At 36.9% G+C, this 24,828-nt stretch overlaps 1 protein-coding gene and 1 pseudogene across 1 annotated transcript in view; one reads left to right on the top strand and one right to left on the bottom strand.

Moving 5' to 3' along the window:
* LOC142150801 (uncharacterized) overlaps nucleotides 1–24,828 on the bottom strand; it is a 712,033-nt pseudogene that overhangs the window by 87,406 nt on the left and 599,799 nt on the right.
* The window catches only part of HMGA2 (high mobility group AT-hook 2), a 76,402-nt gene that overhangs the window by 38,491 nt on the left and 13,083 nt on the right, over nucleotides 1–24,828 (top strand). The window contains exon 4 of the mRNA XM_075209446.1: nucleotides 21,824–21,850. Within this exon, the coding sequence (XP_075065547.1) occupies nucleotides 21,824–21,850 (27 nt within the window). The remainder of the gene's footprint in view (nucleotides 1–21,823; nucleotides 21,851–24,828) is intronic.

The raw sequence follows: 24,828 nt of genomic DNA, 5'->3' as shown, positions 1-24,828 counted from the left end.
GTAAGGAGAAAGGTGTAGTTGTTATTGTGATGGCTGGATATGACATGTTCTTGTTCCTCTATCATTTAGTGACCTTCAATAAAGCTGTAAGTGTGTGTATTGTTCAAATACTGCTCCTGAGGTAGACCACCACAAGGCAGCAAGACATATTCTCTGTATTGTGTCAAATCTCATCTCACTTTACCTCAGACAACTGAAATTATCTGCACATATACACCATTATCTATAAAGGAATGATGGTTAAAGATGCTCAAACTATTTGAGCCAGTATTGAAATAATTTTTTGGTTTGACCACCATGGTGTATATTTTATAAACGCTAAGCTTTTAACTCATATTTGAAGTTCAAACTCAGTTAAACATTAAAATAAATTATAAAATCTTATTTAAGCTTTGTTTAAGAGGTTTTTTTTTTAATGTGAACATCATTATGTTTGTCTTTCAAATGCATTGTTTGCTTGGAAAAAATGTTACAAATACAATACAAAGTAGCCATTGCAGCGCAAACATGTTCAAACCAGCTCGAACATGTTTGTCTTGCTTGAACTAAACTCAGTTTTCTAGTCTATCTAAAGTTCAAGAATGTATTGTGAATTTTTAAACTTTAAAATTATAAAATCCACCTATGCCTTTTTTTTTTTTTATTAGAGACATGTCCACATTGTGCTCTTGGCAAAGTTGCACTGGGTAGTAGTAATGTGTATGCCATGTATATATGTTTATTGTGCTTGACCATTTAGTGTACCATTTTGTTTGCCTGTTAAAGCATATTCAGGCATGTTTCCTTATTTTAGCAATGTATGTGTCTACTGTAGAGTCACTGTAAGTTACTGCTGGGTATATAATTGTTTTCATGTTATTTTCAGTGTCTCTGCCGTACATACAATAATGTTTTTTTTATATTTTATTTTTATTGTTTTTCCTATACTACAGTGCTTATGTAATTTGAAATGTCATTTTCAACTCTTCAGTGTGAACGAAGTCTTATGGATGTGTTGCACTTAGCTGTAGCTTTTACTAAAACCTTAATGTGCAATGACCTTATAATACCTTTTCATGGTATTTTCTGTATTCATTCCTCAAATTCCACAACATTTTTTGTGCCACATAAAATATAAGACTGAGCTGCACATACATGCAGTTTGTACTGTCTAGTATTTGTTTGTAATGTGGTTTGAAACTGAAGTAAAACTAAACATGCCTTGCTATATCTTCATGGAACCGAGCCAAGATACATTTTCATTCAGACTTTAGGGATTTTTGTCCTCTGGATTTCTGTGTGCTACCCTGCTAATTTGTGATGTCAGCCTATACAGTGCTAGACACAACTTTTCTTGTATAAAATGCTAGGTTCTTTCAAGTGGTACAACTTAAGATTTTCTTTAATGAAACCCAACCAATTGTTTTTTTAAACTCAGGGTATATATACACAGGCATTGAAAAACTATACCTCTTAAAATTGTAGACAAAAGCTTGTACCTCGGCCTCGATAATTACCGAGGCCAAAGTTTTGTTTAAGGTTTAAAGGTATTTACATATTTTGTATTTTGTATATATTTTTTTAAAAACGTGTTTTTTGTTGATAAAACTTGAGCATGAGTGAGCTGACTTGCAGAATCACGCACAGGGCCGTAACCAGGGCTGTGCGATATGGGCAACCGCCCAGGACGCAATGCTGAAGGGGGGAGCAGTTTATAAATATTTTAGGTTCATTTGGTTAAATTGAGGGCTGGGGGGCGGCATATGTCTTTGTCACCCCAGGCGCTAGAATTCTAAGTTACGGCTCTGTTCACACATGCACATATCTATAGAGACTGGCCACCTGCAGCAGTACCTCAACATTTACTATTATGGGCCAGTATCACCACAGTTGCCTACTTTCCCTGAATATCTGTGAGGCTCCCGAATTTATGGGAGTTCTCCCGGACTCCCGGGAGAGCAGGGCAACCTCCGGGGTCTAGCTGTCTTTGTTGGTGAAGTGGGTGGGGATGGGGCTAAACGCATCATTTTGGTCGTGTTCCGTGCTTTGATAGGCTGAAATTGTCAAGGATTAGCAGGGGGCATGGTCTAGTGATGCGATTCACGTGCCCGCGCCCCTATGACGGAGCCCCCTCCCGGGCAGCTTGCTGCAGAAGTTGTCAGGTATGAGTATCTCTCTAAGTGGCATTTTAGAAACCCCAGCACTAAGGGATTTTTGCCCCAATAAAAAAAAAAATCATCCTTATCACCAAAGAAATGGTCTCATTGATAAATAGGCTGCTAAGTTAATCTTGCCACACAAATGCTGCAAGGACACATGATAATGATATAGCCCCCTATGGAGATTGTTCTTAGTTCAAATGGAGTATGATTTCCTGTGCATGGAATAACAAGTACGCTAAAAGTGGTTAAATGTGTCATACATTTTCAAACCTATGCCTTCACTTTCTGCATTTTATATGGTTTTCTTCCTGAATACAAAGGTACTTATATGAGAGTAGTGTTTAAACACGCTGCCTAAAAAAAAGAGAAAAAATTGCCTCCATCTCTGGCACTGAGCCAGTGGTCTTGGCAACCTAGAAGTGCTGTTGGCAGAGTTCAGAGAGACACTCATAGTGGTAGCAGCAAAGAGGAATTTGGCAGGGATCTCAGCCGCATGATTATGATTCATTTTGTACTCTTGAAACAAGGAAAGCTCGGAAAGGATTTCTCTGCCAGAGCACTGCTCAGACTCCTACTCAGACATCACATGCTTTTTATAGTACAGGCATGCCTCACATGCAAAATATTGAACTTCACCTTCCAGCCTTCTACAACTCAGCCCACCTCTGATCTCCCTGTGTGAGTCACCCACTTAATCAGTGGCCGGCTGCTTGTAGGAAACATTCTATTAAGCATTCTGAGACAATTTGTTCTACATTTACTGTCTTCTTTTTTGTATCTGCCTGGAAAAAAAGCTATGAAAGGGTTAATAAGCACAGCTTTGGGGAAAAAAATGTTGCAAATGTTTTGATTTTTTTTTCCCTTTGTGCTTTTGGTAGACTTGAATCCATCATTGGGATTTAGGTGACCTACTATACATTTCACCTTAAAGTGACGAAGTTCCCAATTCTGGCACACAGTCATGTCATTTAGGGAACTTCAAACATCTGCAAAGCAAGCTGTACTTATTAAGTCATAAATGCGGAAATGCTGGATGTGCCTCAGCCAAAGAATTTCTCGTAGGATAACAGGACAAAAGGAGTAAACAAGTTTAATTTCAATAAAAGTTGTAATTATAGTACAATGGTATAACAATGTCATATTCAATATTAGCATTATTAGATCTGTCAAAAGAGGTAACTTAATTGTGTAATTTAAGATATGTTGCTACCTTGAGATGAAATTATAATGGACCAATCATATTTCCTGTGTACCTGATGGCTATAATGTACCATCATCACCATGTGTTGTATTGGAAATAAGTTACCATATATTATAGTACATTGTAGCTGTCTACAAAACATTAACATTTCAGAAATTACTCTGGGGCTTGAAAAATAAATATGTGGAGATGTATATATCATACTTACCAACTTTTCATAATTGGCCTCTGTAGATCCCGGAGGGGAGGTGGGGTGTGATGATGGAGAGATGCAGGGTGCAGTGACTCATATCATTGTGGCCCCACCCCATGCAACGCAATGGCGGAAAGCGTCATTTTGCCATGGGGGTGGATCCAAAATGAAGCATTCCACCGCAGATCGCCCCCTCTATCACACCCCACCTCCCTTCCAGGGTCTCCAAGAGGCCAATTATGAAAAGGCTTCCATCATGCCCACTTCACTAGGAAGTGGGCAGGATGGCATGGGCAGATATTTATTTTCCTGCCCATGGAAAATGGGATTGTACAGAATAATTGAAGTATGTGATTTCTCTTATTTGTTTTTTATTTTATTATCTTTTTTCTAAACAAATTCACAAGCATTTTTTAAGAGAATAACTACTAACAATTTGACTGTAGGGGCGCAATGTGATTACCGATTCACTGCTGGGTAGTAGTGTACTAGTAATACGTGAGTGCTAAATTTCCTGGGGAGTCTTTTCAGATGCCCACTTTTTAGGTGGTGCATCATAAATTAGGGTATGTGCACTATTTTAGAGGGCCAGTTTACTTAATTGTGTAACCTGTGTAAAAAAGTGAATGGGCGATTAAGTGATGGTAAAACATTAACCCCTTGTAGCCACATTTAAGTCACACGTATAGAGTTTATATGTTCCTGCCAAACATTTGAATATTTTTAAAACTGCTCACTGTAAGTACTCGGTTGCATGGCACATAATTAGATGGGACTCTACTTGTCTCTCTTAGCTGGTTGGTTTTGAACAGTATTTTTATGTTTAATTTGGTGAGGTAGTGAATCATTTCTACAGCTGGTGTACACCTGTAGATATAATATGATGCATCTGTGTGAGTATACCTGGATAAAGCATATAGCTAGGTCTTTCACATGGCCAAGTTTTATCTGACAGTCCCACTTTCTGGATTGACACTGGTAGTGAGAATACATTCCTATAAATGTTTTGTTTCTTACGATACCCAAAAGTAGACATAAAGGAGTGACCTATCAATCATGGCATATAAGTGCCCAGACTGTGAGCCTCAATATTATAGGAAACCTATAAGGTCATTGCTCCAAATAGTTTGAATGTCTATCTTTGTTAGCCGGCATGAAATTTGACAACTTACATGTAAAATGTTTGTTATCTCTCCAGAACAATACCATACAATGATCCCTAACTTTAGACAGGGACACTGCTTACCCCTCTGTCTCGCAATCATAGAATAATCATTCATTTAATAATTTACATGACACCAAGTATTATTATTATTATTATTATCCTTTATTTGTTAGGTGCCACAAGAGTTCCGCAGCGCCGTACACAGCACAAACAGTAGACTATAGAAGTAGTGGATGGAATATGGCCACAGCCTTTTATTTAAAGTATTCCATCTTTATCTTAAGGGGAAGGATGTACCAGGACACCACTTACCCCCATGGGCCACAAATACCGTGTCCAATAACCAAAATCCAAGGTTCATGATCACAGTGCCCACTCCGTCTTGGTGGCAGTCAAGTGTAATCCCCAAAAAGTTGGATGAAAACCCCTCAATGACTTCCCCTCAAATATTACCATACCGAACCACCAGAGAAAAGTCATAAGCTCCCTCCCCTTAACCACAATATAGACTATGACAAACATCAAGAGCAATAATTTCCATCTTAATCATTTCCATGTATTCCTTTTTATTAAAAAAAAATGTATTAACATTTTGTTTTCTTTATTCCTTAGTTTTCTTGCTTGTTTATTAAATAATAAAAAAAAGGTTGTGTTTTTTTGTTTTTGTTTTGTTTTTTGAGAATTATAACATCATCAACACACAATATCCAAAGAAGCATAAAGATGAAGTGGGGGAAAATCCCACCTTTAAACCCCTTTCTAAGCCTAAAATTGGTGGGCTGGATGGGGTTATGAACAATACAACCTTTTCTACTTATTTTTTTTTTTCACTTTTATGTTGTTTCTTATCTGTATAAGTGGCTTTCTTTATAGCCAGCAAGAAGTAGATGAGTTCCCTCAAGTCCTACAGCTTCTGGTCTGGTAAGCAAACCAGCTGTTGTACTGCGTCAATCTCCATGCTCAAAAAAGTCAACACCGTCGTTGGGCCTACTCTGTCCTACTCTTCTTACAACATCTATTGGAAACCATCATAGGCCAAGCATTTGTGCCTATTATGGCTCTCTGTCGCTCTCTTACACTGGTCCTCAGTAAACTCCCAGCGGACACATTTTCCCATTGCCAGGTGGCTAGAAAGCCAATGGCTGATGCCTGAAAGGTATATGATGGCATACCCTACATCAGACAGCCATTGACCTGCTACACCTTGTTATTCCACTACAATATCATTCCTTATTCCTCACAGGCCTTTGTGTGCCTTCCTTATGAGTCTAGGCCCTCTGTGCCAATCCAGGCAGTGCATTCACAGTTACCTTTAGAAGGCTCCTTGGCTAAATGCACCAGGTTTTTCAGCAAAAGACCCACAATCATTTCCCCTTGAATGTCTGCTGAATTTCCAGCCCCAGCATAAGGTTAAATAACTGCAGATGAATGCACCTCCCTTTGTTGTCTTCATTCACTTTACACCCTGTGCTGCGTCAGCAATCCAAACAATACATCTAATAATGTGTCAGTACTGCTACCTGATGTGGGCCACCATCTTTCACCTGCACCGTGTGCTCCACGAGCTGAACGGACTATAAGTCAGCTGTTACTTTGAGCCCTCACTGTCCTATCTCCACTTCCTCTGTCTCCCAGCAAGCTCACTTCATTTCCTGCATTAATTAAAGTGGGCACTTTTGTTTGAAATACAGCTGGAGATGTCCTTGCTTGTAAACAGAAAAGAATACAGCCAACAACAACATGCCCACGGAGCAATTTTACTCTCTTCTCTTAACAATGCAAAACACACTTATTACCCATGATCTCTCTTATCTGTGAAACACAAAACACACTTATTACCCACAATCTCTTTTGCAACCTTGAAGGCTGCCTTTTGATAACTGTAGAAGAATTCCCTCAAGGCTCCAACGTGCTGGTGGCCTATCTGCTCTCTTCTGCTGGTTTCATAAACTGCCTCTGTGCCCTAGCCCCAAGACCTAATTTACCTTCATCTTCACTCCAGGCCTGCTATTTACCCTCCTTCTATATGGCGGAAACTGTCTGATGGCCTTCTGCCTCTTTACGATATCTGAGCCTCCAGGTGCCTCACTTGAGCCACACCCTTCACTTGGCGGCCACAGCCCTCTTCCACGGGCATCCTCCATCCTGTCACCCCAGAACTAGTTCAGAGGCGTTTTACACATGGCCCCAGCACTCAACTCATCAAGCAGCCATAATTTTTATGCTGGATTCCCAGCCACGATACCAGCCACTCCGGACCCTTGTCCTGTAATCCAACTGTCACTACCTCCATCGCTGTCTCACAAATCTCCTGTGCTCTTGCAGATGTTCCACTTTCTATTGAATATTGAATATACCGTTCACGCTGCTGCTCTCCTACTCACTCCGGCCGTGCCTAATCTCACAATTTTACTTATACTTTGCTCAAGAGAAATCCCACTGTTCCATGCTAGCCCAGCAAGATTTACCCTGGTCTCATAGCAGCAGTGGGACCCGTGGCAGGCTCCATGCTGTCTGCCAGCTGATTCTGTTTGCCACAAATGGAACCCATGGAAACATGACCTGTTAGCGGTAGTTGAGGACCAGAGTTGAAAAGCTCTGTTCTGTACCTTTATTCAATTGTATAGGCAAGATAAATTTAGTTAACAAGCAATGAAATATGCTCCATTAGCTGATTATGTCTGTAATGCTTTATTGAGAAAAATGAAAACTGCATAGTGAAAGAAGCCCCCTAAAAAGTGACATCGGATTCACTACAGACGTTTAAAAGCAAGTGTTTTGGTAGAAATGAAATAAGATATATATTTTGCTGCTTTAATCATACTCATTCATTGGTAACTTTTTACTGCTCGGTGGATCTGTGCTTGCCTCAATCCTATCCCATTAGGTTTGGGGGTAAAAAGAGAAAAAAAAAACTTTTTTTTTTTTTTTCCCTCACACCTCATCAGACAGAATTACTGTAAACGCAGATCTGGCAAACGCTCAAAAGCAGAGGTATTTTATTAAATTGCCCAGTGGTGGATTATAATACAAGTGTTTAGAGCGTGAGCCCGAGGTCCAGACTTTCCCTATTCAAACACTGAGGCGTGCTGTGTAGTCCAAAAACTTGGGGATATGTTTTTGCTGTTTATTGTAAAACAATTGCAGTATGAGGCTTGCATTGTACTGAAGTAAAAATACTTTTATGCCATTTTTTTTTTTAAAGACTTTTACTTTTGAGATTGCTTTGATGGTGATTTAATTCTAAAAGATCTAAACCTGTGCCTGCACAAAATCAAGAAAGTTTCAGTCTTGTGTCGCGCAGATGTTCCTCTTCCTTATTACTTGTGTCTTTGACAGATTTATATTGATGACTATGTTGCACTATAGTCACAGACTTCTATTATATTCTGGCTTCACTAAGCCAGCCCCTGCTTCCTGTTTAAGGTGAGAGAAGGTCTTGTATGAATGAGGGGTGAAATTACAGCTGAACTTTCTAATTGCTGTTAGTACAGGAGAACCTTTAGCAAATACAGTATAGCAACACTTGTGTCTTGATTTTCTCTGTTGAGCCTGCATATTTCAGAGTATGGTTTTTCAGTGTAGTGACGACCAGTTTACATATTTTTCATGCCAGTTTTATTTTTAGATGGTAAGGTAACCTGAGACGTAAATAAAAATCCACAAAGAGGTAACAATGAACAGTTGTTGAAGACATTTGTTTCCTCTTTAATGTTTTAAACATACTATTAGCAATTCTTTTTTTTATTCTTCTGTGTTCTATTTACTTAAAGCTCAAGCATATATTGGCGTCTGATTTAAGTTCTATGGTACAGCTCTGAAATGTAAATCTTTTGTACACAGAGGTTTGGGAATAGTACCTGTCCCCTTCTGGCCATATTCACATCTAGATCAGCGTTCTAAAAATTCAAAGCGTGATTAAAATATTTCCTTGAACAGTTCCAGCTGCTCCCTCCTTACCCACTGATTTGAAACTAGAGTAATGAATAGAATTAAACATGTTTTTAATACCTCATTTATTGAGAAAATAAAGATTAAAAGCTAGATTTTCATTAATATTTAGTTTTGATAAAAAGTCATAAAAATTGACTTTACACAGTTTGCACTGGAAAAATAGTGTAAATATGTATTAAAGCTAATGTGCTTTAGACACTATTTAGTTTTGAGTTTTAAATGCATGTTTCTTACATCGTGCTTTTATCAGTACAGTCTGTTGTTATTGGTAGCACACATTAATGCATGAGAAGTAAGTCATGCCGTGTTGTATATTTAAATTCAACATGCAAATTTTAAAATGCAATTCTGGCAATGGCCCCAATGGACTATTTTGTGTTTTCCCCATATTTATCAGTGTTTGAAAACGGCAAAAACAAAAGTGGATAGATTAATATCTGCCCACTATTTTTATACTTTTCAAGCCATCACAATTGAGAGGTTGCTGCACTTGCTAAAAATATTATTTAATTATAGATTTGTATTTTGTATAGAGCATTTACTCATACAAGTGAAGCCAACATTGTTGACATAGCAGCACAATATTATATTTATATGGGGAAATGTTTCCTGTTTTTTTTAATCATCTTCAAGTTCTTATTCATGAATTATGGGTAAAGATTTTTTTAATGCATTTTACTGACTGGACTTGGTACTTTTTCCGATGGAGAGGTGATAGTCCAGCATCTGTTAACCTGCTAGGGTGGGTATATAAAGGATATTGCTTAACATTTAAGAAAAACCTTTTACCATTTCCTTTAAAGAGGTACAGTAACTTTTTGACACCCATAACAACCACTCAACCAAAGGACTTAGGGTTAGATTTATGAAACCTTCTAAAAGGAAAAGTGTTGCTCATAATAAGCAATAAGATTCTAGATCTCATTTTTTATAATGTACTAGATAAATGATGGCTAGAATCTGATTGGTTGCTATAGGCCACACCCCCACTTTTCCTTTGAGAAGGTTTGATAAATCTCACCCCTTAGTCTTCCATAACACAAAATGTAGCTGGCACTGTGGGAAAACTTATTTATTTGAACCATTTATACAACTACCAAATTAAAAAACACCACCTTGCTACAGCAAAAAAAGGATGTGTTTTCTTCCAACTTCCCATTTGTGACACTCTAACATAGACCAAACTAAGGGGGGTATGAGGGGGAGTTCAGTTGCTGTGCCACTCAAAATGGCCGACCTAAGTAACTGCTAAAGGCACCCCACCCCTTTACACCACCCCAAGTTTGAAACTCCCTAAGATCCTATGTTTTTTTCCTTCTTACTGACTTCGCCCTGCCCTTGTTGTGTCCATCCTCCTTTCACCTGTCTCTGGGCATATAACAATTGCATAAGTATTGCATTAAAATTGTATTCTCCATTCACTTTTGGAAATACAGAACCCACAAGGCGTAAACATAAACAAATGCTGGATTTGTAGCATGTTTTACATTCACCAGTGATAGCAAATCCTGTTTTACCACAGCCTTAATCATAAGCTGAGGCTGCTATATCACTTGACTCTTCAGTAGTAAGCATGCATATCCTGCAGAAGCCCCAATCGGTGCTCATTTTTAAACAGAATAAAATTTGTGTTTATATTGTCTTAAACCATCCTTTTCTACCATATTCCTGTCCTAACTCCCTATAACTCTGATCCCTAACCCCTTTTTTAGTCAATGTTATTACCTGTTAAAATTACTTACATTCATTTCTACTCTTTTGTCAAAATTGTAATTTTGTATAAATTTATACATATTCTATGTTTTGTCACATATTTCCATGTTTATCAATATAAAAAGTTATTTCAAAAAATATTTTCTGCAAATGCGCCTGTATTTATATAGTTGCCCAAAAAAAATTATGTCATTAGCTGAGCATCTAAGTTTTGGTTCAGTAAGATGGGAGGACCTTGACTATATTATATTATATTATATTATATTATTTTATATTATTTCATATAGAACTGGGTGTTTTATAAGGAATGCACCAAATACACAGCAATGCACCTGTTTTTACACATAAATGCAAAAGCTAAATTTCATTTTATGTCACAAGGTATTTCGAAGAGCTTCATTTCATGATCACTGCACAAATTAGTCTATAGAGACTCTTTAGCTTGACATATGGACAGATTTTTGCACTATTTCAAACAGGCCTGATTTTGCCCCCATAATAATCAGATTGAAATCCATCAGATCATTTTTTTGTGTGTTAGTAAATGTGGTTGGACAATGACCATAGATCACAACTATCAGCCTATCCATTCATTTAACATACATCTATATGGATCCATATTACATATACATGATATCATTATGGACCAGCACATGCCTGTCCAAAAGTACATATGGCTTTTTACAGACTGTAAGTTAAAATTTTAGTACACTCCATAACTATTATGCAGAGTTCAGCGGTAGGTTTGTTCTGACTAGAAGGCGTTAGCTATCATTGTGCGGTTAAGTAAGCTCTTGGTGGTTTAAATAAACAAATGGGTCTAAAAAATCCTGTACACTTGTAATACTCATAGAACGTAATAAAATAAGGGGACAGTACTTTGCAAGCAGCACATAATGGTAATAGACAGAAAAATGGAAACACCAGTAAAAAGTCTCTGAATAAGGTATTGGGCCACCACAGTATATGATGTGATATTGAGTCTACCAATGTCTGGAATTGTAAAGGTAGGATGCAATACTTCTTCAACAAGAAAGTCACTCAAACGACATGTTGTAGAAAATTACATATAGCACAGTAAAAGGGAAAAATGAGTTATAAAACTAGCAATCACTGTTATGAGATGATTAATCTCTTGACGCTACTAAAAATCGCCCATCTAATCTATCCATTAGATATGCTTATGATGTATACAATTGATGAAACAAATTCAGACTCTTAACTTAAGATTAAATAAATAAAAATAATGTGCTCGCAATGTAAACAATACTATAATATAATACTGTGCACTTTAAAGCTGCACTATGACCTACACAGTATATTTTTTTTTATTAAACTACTCCCTCTCCTAAGTTGCAGCCATTTATCCCAGGGCTCAGCAGGTTTTATAATTCAGAAATTGCACACCGGTTCCATTTGCCACTTTAATATTTTTGTTGGAGGGGAGCGGTGACTGGAAGGACCAATCAAAAGGCAATATATCTTAATTGCAGCTTGTTACTGGTCCTCCCACTCACATGCCCCTGGTTGTCAATGGGTATGAGAGAAGAGATGGAGGAACCACGGATAAAAGGGCTGCACAGACCAGCTACTGGGGCTCAGGCTAGGGAAGGGAGGGAGTTGATAAAATGAAACAGAATATGCAGACAATGCTGAAGTGAAAGTTCTCATAGGACTTAAAAGGATTGTTTATTTTTGAGCAAACTTTCCAATATAAATTGCCTTCTGTGAGGCAAATAGGGGTGGTCCCCCAGGGATCCTTTACAAGAACCTGAAGCTAGTAGCCATTCAAGCTTGTGCTGCAGCTCACAACTCATTGTTCCAGTCCATCCAGTCTTCTATAATAGAGCTCTATTTCAAAGAGAACTGCATGGGTTGAGTCCTCCAGCACTGTGATCTGCAGTACTGCCCTCTACGTATTATACAGTGGAGGGAGGGGAACTGGTTATACTAAAAGGTTTATACAAAAGTGAATAACCCCCTTTAAGTGTGTTAAGTGTAGGTGACAGGCTATCTCTAATCAGAACATAGATCACATCAGCCCACAGGACAGCCCCTATGAAAGACTGATTTGCATTATGCGTAAGGCAAAACAGCCTCCCCATGTCATATAAGACATGGGGAGGCAGTTTTGCATATGTTTTTTCTGAAGCATAGTCTGTGTGTTGTCGATAGGTGTTATTTAAGTTATAGTGTTAATGAAGGTTTTTAAAACAGTACAATGTGTTCAAATTAAAGTTTACCCAATTACTAAAGTCGTTGCTATTCCTACATTAAGCCACATTTTTGTCTAAGAAAGTGTTTTAAAAACTGAAAATAACTTTGGTAATTACCTTTTTTATTTGTTCTACTAAAGTATAAGTCTTTTCTTTTTTAATTACTATTAGTTGTCCTCTGATAAATTGTTGCTCAGCACATTTTGAACTAAAGCACAAATATATATTGGTCTGTTCAATATAAAGGTAAAATATAAATGCCACAGGTGAGCTTAAAATGTGCCATCATTTCTAAAACAAAATATTAATAATAATCATTCACATTTCTGCAGTTATACAGTAAAATACAACATACGTTAATGTTTTGTTTTGGTTTTTTTGTTTTGTTTTTTAAGTCTAAAGGAGACAAAACGACATTAAACTGGCTTTCACATTATGTAACTCAAGAAATGATAGTTATACTGCCTGTATATTATCTAAACAGATTGATTCGGTTAAAAAAGCAAGGAATGTTTAAATGAAGCCTTTGAACATGTTTTTTCCAAATACTTATTGCCTCTCAGATCCCTTTTTGTGCCTTTATTTGCTCCAGAATACCACTAGACTTCCAACAAAGGAGGACCTGTGCTCCCAGGAATTCGCTGCATTCCAGTCTGGAGTAGGCATTTTTCTGAGCTACAAAGGGCCTTTGGCAAATTCTCTCTAATCACTGGATTTATTCTACACTGTGATAGGTGCCATTCATGGACATAGTCTGCTATGTGATGGGGCACAGGCATTAATGGGATCTTTTCATGGTACAAAAAACTGTGTAACATTACTGGAGGAATCACAAAGCTGCAATTGCATGGAAGGGAATTGCTTCCCCACCCATTTTCTTTCCCTTGCTTGTTCTCTGCCATCCCCCAGCATGCTTATTCCTTAGTCTCTTTCTGAACACTTTTTTTTCTTCCATCACTTGTAGATGTGGACCATGTGACCTGCTTTCAATCCAGCAAGTCAGTGGACCAGTTCAAAGCAGATTTCTAGATACTGGAAGAATCTATGAATTAATGGGCGGACATGCATAACCCACAGAAAGGTCCATGTTGGTCCTATTATGTTTATTACATTCAAAAATTAAATGAAAAAAATCAATACAGTTTGATGCAGTTTGGGTTATTAGTGTACTAATCCAGACTGACGCTGAATGTGGGGTTGTTTTTTGTTTTTTTTTCCGGATGGCTGGATTCTGGTTTGGAGAAATTACAGTGAGAACAGAGAACACATTCCTCATAGTGATTGATAGATCACAATTTCTTGGTCCACTTACACTGTATTCTCCTGGCTGAAGCATTGCATGCCAATGCACCATAGGCCAATGTCCAGCCGCCTGTGCCATGCATTGTGGTTTAAACATTACACTTCACATTTGTATATGTACAACACCTAAATAAGCTGGCAAAAGATAACAAGGCTTAAGGAGGCCCATGGGGTTTTTCGGACTTCAGTGTAATAAAATTACCTGTAATGGGGAGAAGTAACACATCCTGGTCTTTCTCTCCAGTGGAGGGCAGCTACACGTATAAGGTGCTATTTTGTGGCAAGGAATATTTAGAAAATGTTATAATATTTGAAACCACATACCATTCTTTATTATATTTTTATATGTGTAGCTCTCTGCAGCAGTGACCTTCGTGTATTGCTGTAGTGTATGTTCTAAAGTCACAAACTGGTTGATATTGACATTTTCCAGTATAATTTTAAACCTATATGAATTTTGTAAAATCACACAAAACATTAATTAGGACATTGATCATTTAAAACAGTGGGCCTGATTCATTAAGGATCTTAAATGAAGAAGTTTCTTATTTAAGTCTCCTGGACAAAACCATATTACAATGCAAGGGGTGCAAATGAGTTTTCTGTTTTGCACATAAGTTAAATACTGCCTGTTTTTTCATGTAACACACAAATACTTGATAGCTTATTTGTACACTGAAATTTAAAGTTGATATTTGTGTGCTACATGAAAAACAGTCAGTATTTAACTTATGTGCAAAACAGAAAACTCATTTGCACCCCTTGCATTGTAACATGGTTTTGTCCAGGAGAATTAAATAAGAAGTTTCTCAAGTTAAGATCCTTAATGAATCAGGCCCAGTATCTTTTAGATGTGATCTTAAATACATACAAATTTATTTAGACAAATGTTTCCCTTATATCAACCTTTTTTTTTTTCTTAAAAAGGATAATACAAACGTGAGCATCTTGTTTTTGATGTGTCCCCTTTTTTACCCAGCAAATCTGCACATTGTCAGTAAATATCATGTTGTCACTACAGAATAACTCATGTTGTGTTCTAAATACTATATGATATGTACAAATACCTAAAGACACAATGTACAAAAACCATATTGGTTACATTAGCGTAGTTGTTTTCGTAAAGCAGTCGTCTTCTCAAATTACTAGACATTGTTCGGGTTTTTCAGTCATCCTTAGTGAAGCAGATCCTAGTGTTTCTGCAAACTTATCATGTGACTCTCCTCTGGAGGGAAGTAATCAGGGATTATTATATACCTAACCAGTTAAGACTTGTCTTATCCAAAATAAAATCTATTACCTATGGAATGTAGGAGATTGTAAGGTGCTGCACACCCTCCAGGCAGGAAGCTGAAGCCATTGCTTGCCTTTTATATAACAAAATGTTATATCAGGATAAGTATGTGAAAGGAAGCCAAGTACAGCACTCTAATTACACTGTTAGCAGCTGGCCCAATCAATCCTGGAAAGGATGGGCAATTAAAATCTGTGATGGATGACATGAAACCCTGTATGTTGCACAGGTCTTCTGTATTTCTAATAGATAACCTGTTGGTACAGTCATTTCATGGTATGGATATGATTATACTCTTGGAATTAAGTTTTGTGTTTTTGTTTTTTAGAATCGACTATATCTTACATAAATATTCCTCAATTTAAGGTTAGGTAAACTCTTTTTCTCTGAGTATCCCAAACAAACCTAGTAGCAAGTATTAAATATGTTCTTAAAATAATACCATTTTATTGGTTCCAACATTAACCAGCTGTCTGTATATCTAACATCTGACATTTTTTGATCTAAATGAGGAAGACCTTTGGGAACTTTTTGTTTTATCTTCCTCTGTACTCCCTAACCAATAGTAAACAGCCACAATGTACTCCAGAACATACTCTGTGGGTTTCCACTGTTGAGTTATCACTCAAGGGACTGTACGTTAAGGCGATATTAAGCTGTTGTGAAGAGATAGAGGAGGAACAGCAGAATCAATTGACTGTGTAATGCAGAAAAAGAATACTGAGCATATCTAAGTGTATTGGTAAAAACACACGCACACCGAGCATATCTAAGTATGGTTTTAAACATACATACTGAGTTTATCTGATGTAAACCCATTATTTAATCAGTGCTGCAAACATAAGAACATGTTTACAGTCCTAATGAAAGAATATAGTTCCACTCTGAAATGTTGGTAATCTCTTTACTATTGCAAATGATTTAAATACAGCACTTTATATTCCATTATTTATGTTTTGTATGCTCAATTTATACAGGAAGGCACCAGGGTACTTATGTTATAAGTACTGTGAGGGCCAGTCCACCAGTAAATGTATGTGTGTGTGTGTGTGTGTACGTCCAAGTTTATTAATATGTTCTGCGTATGTTGGTTACACATGGTATTACATGCACTTACTATAGATCATTATAACTTACAGCAGTTACTAAAACAACTTCCCAGATAAACAATTAATCTATATAGTGTTCGATTCATTATTACTATAAAAGAGCAACCTAAAGTGAAAATACTATCATCTATGGCATATTTTCTATATATATATATATATATATATATATATGGGAATATTTTTGTGTTCTCTATCCTACTATCCTACAAGATTTTAAGCTTCTCTAGAAAACTTACATGTTTAATGTTGTCTTGCTTATTTGCCACCCATAAAATAATTGAGTAATGTTGTTTTGGTTTAAAACTGTTCTGTTGTTCTACTTCTGTCCACTAGGCGGTGTAAATATGAACATACTGTTCATATTCTCATTTGTTTAATATACAATAAATAACTATACATTAGCATATTTTAGTTTATGTTTAAATATGTGGGCTTGCGTCATAACGACAATTGCATGTATTCAATTTCAACATCTAGCTTTATATCCATAAAGACCAGTGAGCAATGCTACTACAAAGGTAACACTTGTATGGCTGCTAAACAGACTACTGCGAGGTAAATGGATTAATGCTGACTACAAATACTGCAATATCTGCTGTGATATTGGGTAACTTGCCTCATATTGCAGCATGTGTGGTTCCAAAATTACCATTATGCCTAATAATTCTTTTTAAATTGATCATTATTGGACATGTTGGTAAATGCTGTCAGAAGATGACCACAGGTTGGCCTGTGTGTGCTAACATCTTCCGCCCAAACGAATAGTCCCTACAGATGCCAGAAGCGATGCTGCTGCTGAGCGCCAAGGGGACGGATCTCATTCATTTTGGCCACTAAACTGTAGCAGCAGCATATACACTTATACTATAAAGCTGAGGTGAACAACACATGTACATCTCGTTGTGCATTAATTGTGTATGCGTAGGAAAATACTTTTTTTTTCATATATTGCTTGTCTCAGATCCCACCTGATTTAGAAGAGTTGTTTTGTTTTTCTTTTGTCTCAACAACAAAAAGCTGGTGGGGTTTCAAATCTCAAAGGCATTTTTTTGAATTGGTATTCCTATTCTTGATAGCTCCACAATTGTACCATGTCATACATTTCATGTCAAGGTATGGCAACTTTTACATGGACAATGTAGGAGCAAATGAAGCAAGTATCTCAATCTACCCCTCTGTCTCTTACACTGGGAGTGGTGGGTCCTAAGTTGATTGGTTGTCAGAAGCTTGACAACCCCTTAAACAGATCCTCCTTTTTTAATTAAAGTAATCACTATGGTAGCAAGCTACTCTGTTGAGTCTATTGAGAGATTTGGTTTGCTGAGCTGTTAACACTTTTATGCCACTGGGTTTTATATTTATATTTTAAGTGACCACTAAATCCCCAAATTTGTATTTTCAGATATGAACTACGAAAGTAAAATACATTGTTCAGTGCTAATATGACATTCCACTACATCCTTATTAAAAGGTAGAGTATTACCTCCCCACTCCATTAGACAGGGAAGTTCCTCCTACATCTTTAGGATAGTGTACTAGTGGAATATGATTCCATTAGACGATGAGACGACTGGATCTGCCCCATGTATGAATTCACATTGCATTTCTGCAGAGAAGGTCTGCAAGCCTATTAGTCAGTGCTCGAGAAGCACCTCCCCCCGCCTAACATGGGTATCTGTTGCATTATATATATATATATATATATATATATATATATATATATATATATATATATAATGTGTGTGTATTATATAATTATATACACACATTATATAATTATGTAATGTGTGTATATGTATGTATAGTCAGTGATGGCAAAAAAGCCTTTGATATTTTCCTGTGTGAAATAGTGGTTTTATTGTTCTTTAATTCCTATATTAACTGTTCTTACTTCTTTCAAACTTCCTATAACATAATATTCACCTACATGCCAATTGTCCCTATTTTGGATATACATTCATCCCTCTATTCATCTTTCCTCCTTAATTTGCCGGTTTGTGTTGGGCAGTATATTTTTTTTAGTTCCAGAAGGTATATCTGGCTCATAAATTTGATATTAGACAAATAAATGCACTATAAGTTTAAGTGTTATGGGTTTATTTTTTTTATTGGTATATTAAAAGCTACATACCTGCCAGTGTGTATGTGGCTGCTTACAAGCAAACATGTATGTTTATATTAAATGTAGGTATCTAGTATTTGGCCTTTTGAAATATCAATGACATGTGGAGGGCATACTAACTTATTGAGAACTAGAAAAACGAATGTATACATGGAAAAAAGGGCTTTTCTCAAGATCAAGCAACACCTGTACACAGTAGAAGATATAATATGCGTTGGATGATACCTGTGCACTGAGCAATTTAAATCACCCTTTAGGGCTTTCTACATGGAGGGCTCTGTGTCCTTGATGCACACGGAGTGTCCTATTTATTAGGCACATCTACTTAATAGCATGTTGCTCCCACATTTGCTCTCAGAACAGCATGCATTTGTCAGGGCATTGGCTTTACAAAAGTGCAGCACATGTTGGTCTATGACAATATCTCTCACAGTTGTTGCAAATGAGCAGGTGGTTGATCTCTACCATGAATACCTTGTTGCTATTCGTTGGCTGGCATACCCAATCCTTAATTGTTTGCTCTGATGTGCATCTTTCATCACCACTGTGCTAAGCGTTTGGCTGATGGACAGTCACTCATCTCTGCCTCTGTTGACCCATTTTATTAATGATGTGTTTCAGGTTACAGTAACTGTGGCTCGTTCTCTATATACTTGTGACACTGTGTGAAAACTCATCCTGTATCCTTAATACACTCATTCTATTGTGTTTGCACACTAAAATATTTTGTTTTCCCCTCTCTCTCTGAATTGTGCACACACATGAATGCTACTTAAGCTGGTAGCGTTGGTACCAACTTACTTAGCATTTTATGGACCCATGATGCAGTCACAAACTGAATAGTCATTACATGTAAAGGGCAGAGGTATCTAATGAACTCCCCACTCATTATATAACAACACTGGGCACGCATGTTGCAAATTAACTATATGTAATTTTCTGTCTAGTCAGACACAAAAGTAATATTACTTTATGCATTCAGGATAAAATCTTTTTGTGTTTGTTATAGAAGTTATTTGGTTTGTTTTGTTTTTCACCATCGGGGTGGAAAAACAAGCAACAAACGGGGAACATTGTAAACACTGCCCGTCTATGGTTTATGGCAAATCTCCCATGTTGGTTTAAACTTTGACAAACTGTTATAAAGGATTCCCAAGTATCACACTAATTTCACTGCGCTGCTTTCAAAGAAGGGTTTCTGATTATTTTGTTTTATGAAAGGATTTTGTTTTAAAAGAAAAGTCAATGTGTTGGAAAATTGTCCTAAAATGTGTCCTACATGTTGTAGACAGATAACAAAATATTTGTCTCCTTACAGTTAAACTAAGGTTCAGTTGTAGAGTGTGTTCAATGAGCTATACGTTCAGGAGCGTACCATTCATAAATCTAAGGACACATGAAAAAAAACCTCCATCTAGTGCATGTAGACAGTGGGTGCCACAAGCTGGAAAAACACATACACGGTTATAACCCTGACAAGCACTGAAACCTTTCAAGGGTCTGTTTGTATGGTGGTCTGAGAAATATGAAGTTCATTTTTTAGAAGGGCAGCTTTCAGAATGACTGTGACACATACTAGGCAGGATGCCAGAGCTGGCCTGGATTCAGACATTGTCTTTCCCCTCATTGAAGTGTCAGAAAGTAATTCATGGAACATTTGGTTGAGCAGGCAGCTTTTTCATTGACTTTCAGTGTGGCAAAGTCACATGAGTTCAGGACCTGAAGCCAAGCGATGCTCAGAGAATTGCTAAGGAGCAGGAATCAGTCGGCTAGAAGAATGTCTGTGTTTGATGTGGTTTTAACATCATTTCAGGTGTGATTAATATCCCAGTAATGCAAAGGGAAAATTGCATTACACTTTTTAATATTGTAGTTCCAAAAAGTATTTAAAGGGAAAATAGCCTGTTATTTATACTGATGATTTTTTTTTCCAGCCTGTATTATTATGAGCTAGTACAAAGTAACTTTGCCTCTTAGGCTAGTTCTACACCAGTGATATTTAGTTGTGCATATAATCACGTGCGACAAACCGCATGACCTGTAAATCAGGGGTGCATTGAGCTTTTTGAGGAACAAGCCAATTGAGAGAGATTCAACTTTCTGGCAATACAAACTTCCAGTTCCGCTTTGTTTTGCCATTCCGTAGAATGCTCTTTTGCACTGTAATTGTACATCTGCATTTTGCAAAATTTATAGTAAATGAATTGGGAGTTGGGAAAGCAACAGTTATTTAATTTATTGTGAATTGGATAAGACTGGGAACACTTATTACTAAATTCCAGTGAAATATGCAAAATTTTCACAACCAAATATAGAATGAGATGAATATTTTATTATATCATCTCTGTTTATAACCAATAGTACCAGCTATACCTGTGACTTTTAGACTGCGTAGCTGGTGCTATAAGGATCCATTAGTTACAGATTGAGATTTGTCTCATGTAACATAGCACACAATTGTGCAACTAAAAAAATCATTGTAGCCCTAACCAAACTCTTTCTTATTTGTCAGTACTACTCTGTTTACTCAGAGGAAAGTGCTAAATTGTCACTGTATGTTGCTTTGTCTCTAACAAAGTCCATAAGTTGGATTGATGTAAACTGCCTTGTTAGGCCCCCTAGTGCTCGCTATCACAGATTTTACCAATACGTATTTTGTATTTTAATATCTGAATATAGCAAATTATTTCTATTGCCACCAAAACCTATGTGTCTTTAGCTTGTACAGAGTACACAACTTCAGCATGGCCGTTTCCTGGGAAAATATACAAAGGTCTGGCTTCTTGCTCTATAAGGGGATTGTGGCTTGGGCCATGGGCCCAGCAGCACATGTGATTGCTGCAAGCTTTCTAGCTATGCTGGTGTACTTGAAATTCCATTTTAAAAATGGGAAACCGTTTTATTGTGATTTGTTTTGCTATATCAGTACGATTCGGAAAATAGTTGCATCACTGGAACAAATACTTCTGTGCTCCTGTTATCTGCAGACATAGTGTTTTATTCTAGTGCAACGATTCCCAACCTGTGTGACAGGATACTGGTTGGTTTAAGACCATTCTATTCTAAGGCCTAAATGTCTCAAGCTGCGAGTTTGCAGCAGATTTGAAAAGTGTAGATGTTGCTTATAGCAACCAATCAGATTCTAGTTATCATTTATTAGTATATTCTCGAATATGACAGCTAGAAGCTGATTGGTTCTTATAAGCAACATCTCCACTTTTCAAGCCCGTTGGAAACTCGCAGCTTGATACATTTACACCTAAGGGTCTTACCAATTACATACTTAAATTTTCATTCCATTTAATTTCTTTAGTTAGTGACGTATAATGAGTGTTGTGTTGAAATTATTTGTATTTCCAAAGTTATGTTTCTGATTTGCAGTAATAAATGTATGTTTCTCTTTTTCTTTGCAGCCGCAGCAAGAGAAGAAGTCTGGTCAGGTAAACCTTATTTCCATTGTTTATTACTTTTCTATACCATGCATAAATATGGCTGTGTTGTTATTATGCTTTCACTGACCAAACTTAGGGGTATATTTACTAAACTGCGGGTTTGAAAAAGTGGAGATGTTGCCTATAGCAACCAATCAGATTCTAGCTGTCATTTTGTAGAATGCACTAAATAAATGAAAGCTAGAATCTGATTGGTTGCTATAGGCAACATCTCCACTTTTTCAAACCCACAGTTTAGTAAATCTAGCCCTTAGTCTGTAAATGTAACACTCATATGATGATATTCACTGTTTTGTTTTGTGTTTGTTTTGTAAAAGGTATAGGTTACATTTTTTTTATTATTGGCTATTGTATAATAATTCAATTGGGTTGGGTTTATAATGCACCTTCCCTTATTTTGATATCTTTAGAGAGCTTCTAGTCATTAAAGGCACATTACCCATGTCTTCATTTTCCGTTTGCATTTGTGTACTGTAAATATTAAGAGAATAAGATATTGTAATCATACTATCGAAATTGTGTATATATCAGGCACATTACATACTAACCTTAGGGATAAGGCAACCATATAAAAAGATCAAACATACTTATATATAAATCAAATAAACAATTTTTCGTGTTCTCGAGTCTTTATATTGGAGAGTCTGTATTGAGGTTTCTTATTTCAATTCCTTAATCATTCAAAAGGTCTCCAAACCATCATAGACATATAGGAAAAGGAAAGATCTTTCTTTTAGTTATTAAGTCTGCTGGATTATACTCTAGAAATATTTAACAGTTCTTTGCGAAAAATGAAAGCGAAACTTTTTTTTTTTTTGTCCAGTTGCAGTTTAAGATTTACTTTGCTTGACGTCACAAATAGTTGTTGTTAAAAGGATGTCAGACTCCCATTGAAAGGTTCAGAGGCCGTGAACAGCCATTCTGTCAATCTGCCTCACAGTTATCCTTTGTGTTCAAATGAGTTTCCCTTTAAAGGAGAGGAGTTCAGGCTAAGAATTAACAGCAAGGACATGAGCTCATGCTGGCTTCCTAATCTGAATGGTGTAAGGAAATAGTGATAAATTATATAAACATGGGGACTACATGGAAGTTCATGGAGTATAATGTAAATCTTAAACTATATTCACAGGAATCTCTTCCTTTTCCATCTGTTTCCTTGAGAATATCCCCATTGATGTCTTTTCCATGTGGCAGTGTGAATTTAGTTTGAAGTTTATCCTTTCTCTAACAATGCTGCTTCCAGACTTTACACTCACACCGTTGTTTAGCAAGGGATATACAATCATAATTTAATTGGGGATTACTGGCCACAGTTCTTAAAATTATTTTTATAGGAGGTGCCACATGAGTTTAAGCAAAGCTTAAGCATTATGGTTGTAGTTGTTTTTCTTGTGTGTTTATATCTAGTATTTTTTGTTTACAATATAATTTGTGACAACAGTAGCTCTATACAGGAATTATTATTATTACCGCTCACTTGTATAGCGCCATCCTACCACGCAGTGCTTTCCAGGAACATAAACATCAGTCCCTGAGAACTTTTTGCAGTGATGCTGTTTTTTAACTACACCTCTGATTATACAAGAAGTAGCAGAAATGATTAATTTATTTTAATAATTATCAGAATGCATATTGCCATTGTATCCAAAATAAGCACAGTAATAAAAATCGATGTCCATATACAAGGCTTAGGAATTTGAATTTTCTTGGACCATAGGATCAAAGATTGTATTCTCTCATGAGTAGGGCTCTCTCTACCCTTTGCCTCATGTCCGCCCCTTCTCCATCAACCTTGTGTGCTCCAGTTCTATTTCTATGATTTAGTTTTTTGTATGATTTGTATGTTGAGTTTTGTGGCATCTTGATAAAATTAGGTTCCAGCATCCTGCAGTAGGCTGGGTGTTTTTACGATGTTGGGAATTTCAATTACAATGACTTAAAAGAGGCAGCACCAAACAATAATTCAGAAAATTGCTGACAACAGTAGGACAATGCATAAAAATAGTAAGATGATGCAGCAAAATAACTGCAAAACAATTTGTCTTAGAATTGCTAAGAAGAAAGCGTATATGTTAAATTTAAGGTGGACATCTCTTTCATCTGAATTGGCACATTTGTTTATATAAATAATATGGTCGTCTTGTTGTTCACAGACACCCAACCCATTTTTAGATGTATAAGGGCGCTGCTCCCGGTATGGTTACAGGACTGTTCCCCATGTGATATATAGGTAGCGCAGTTCCAATGATGGGCTATTGCTGGTCACCACTGCTTTGGAAAGGGGGAAGAGGTTGCTGAATCTCCAGTGGTTGTTAGTTCTACACCCAATCAAATTAATTTCAGGAGTGGAATAATCGATTTCATTTTATGTAGCACATGTCTTTTTATTGTCTGCGATATGATCATTAAGCATTACTGAGTGATACTTTACTCTGATTTTGCAACAAAGCGATGTTGGAATGATGCAAAGTGGGTGTTCTTGCTGTAGATTTGGAAAATACCAGAGCACAAAGGGTCCTTAAGAAGAACTTTTACCTTTCCCTATTCCCCTCACCCTCACAATTCCCCCACCTAAAGAATGTTCCTTGCAATGCAGCAGTGTTCATTTTCTTTGTGAAGTGGTTGTGGAAGTGACTGTGTGAGCTGTTCAGTGTTCAGCAGCCCTCATGCCTGGTGCTCATAAAAACGTCACTGTGCACTTCCACTTTGAAAGGCCCTTTTATGTTACTTTCCTGAAGTCCCTTTCCAATGGCTAAGTAGCTTGACCTGGAAGCTGCAGCTTGGCCTTACCACATAGCTAGGCCTTAATGAGGTGTGTATGTGTGTCTCTTGGCTACAGATTTTCACCCTCCATTATTTCTTCAGTACTCCCTTCTTTTAAGGTCTAAAATGTGGTTCATTTGACAAATACATCAGAGTAATAATGAAGTAATGTGTTTTAAACAATGTTACAAAGTATTATTTTT

This window comes from Mixophyes fleayi, chromosome 4 (assembly GCF_038048845.1).
Source record: "Mixophyes fleayi isolate aMixFle1 chromosome 4, aMixFle1.hap1, whole genome shotgun sequence".
Classification (NCBI taxonomy): Eukaryota; Metazoa; Chordata; class Amphibia; order Anura; family Limnodynastidae; genus Mixophyes; species Mixophyes fleayi.
This window is presented reverse-complemented; position numbering and strand designations above follow the sequence as displayed.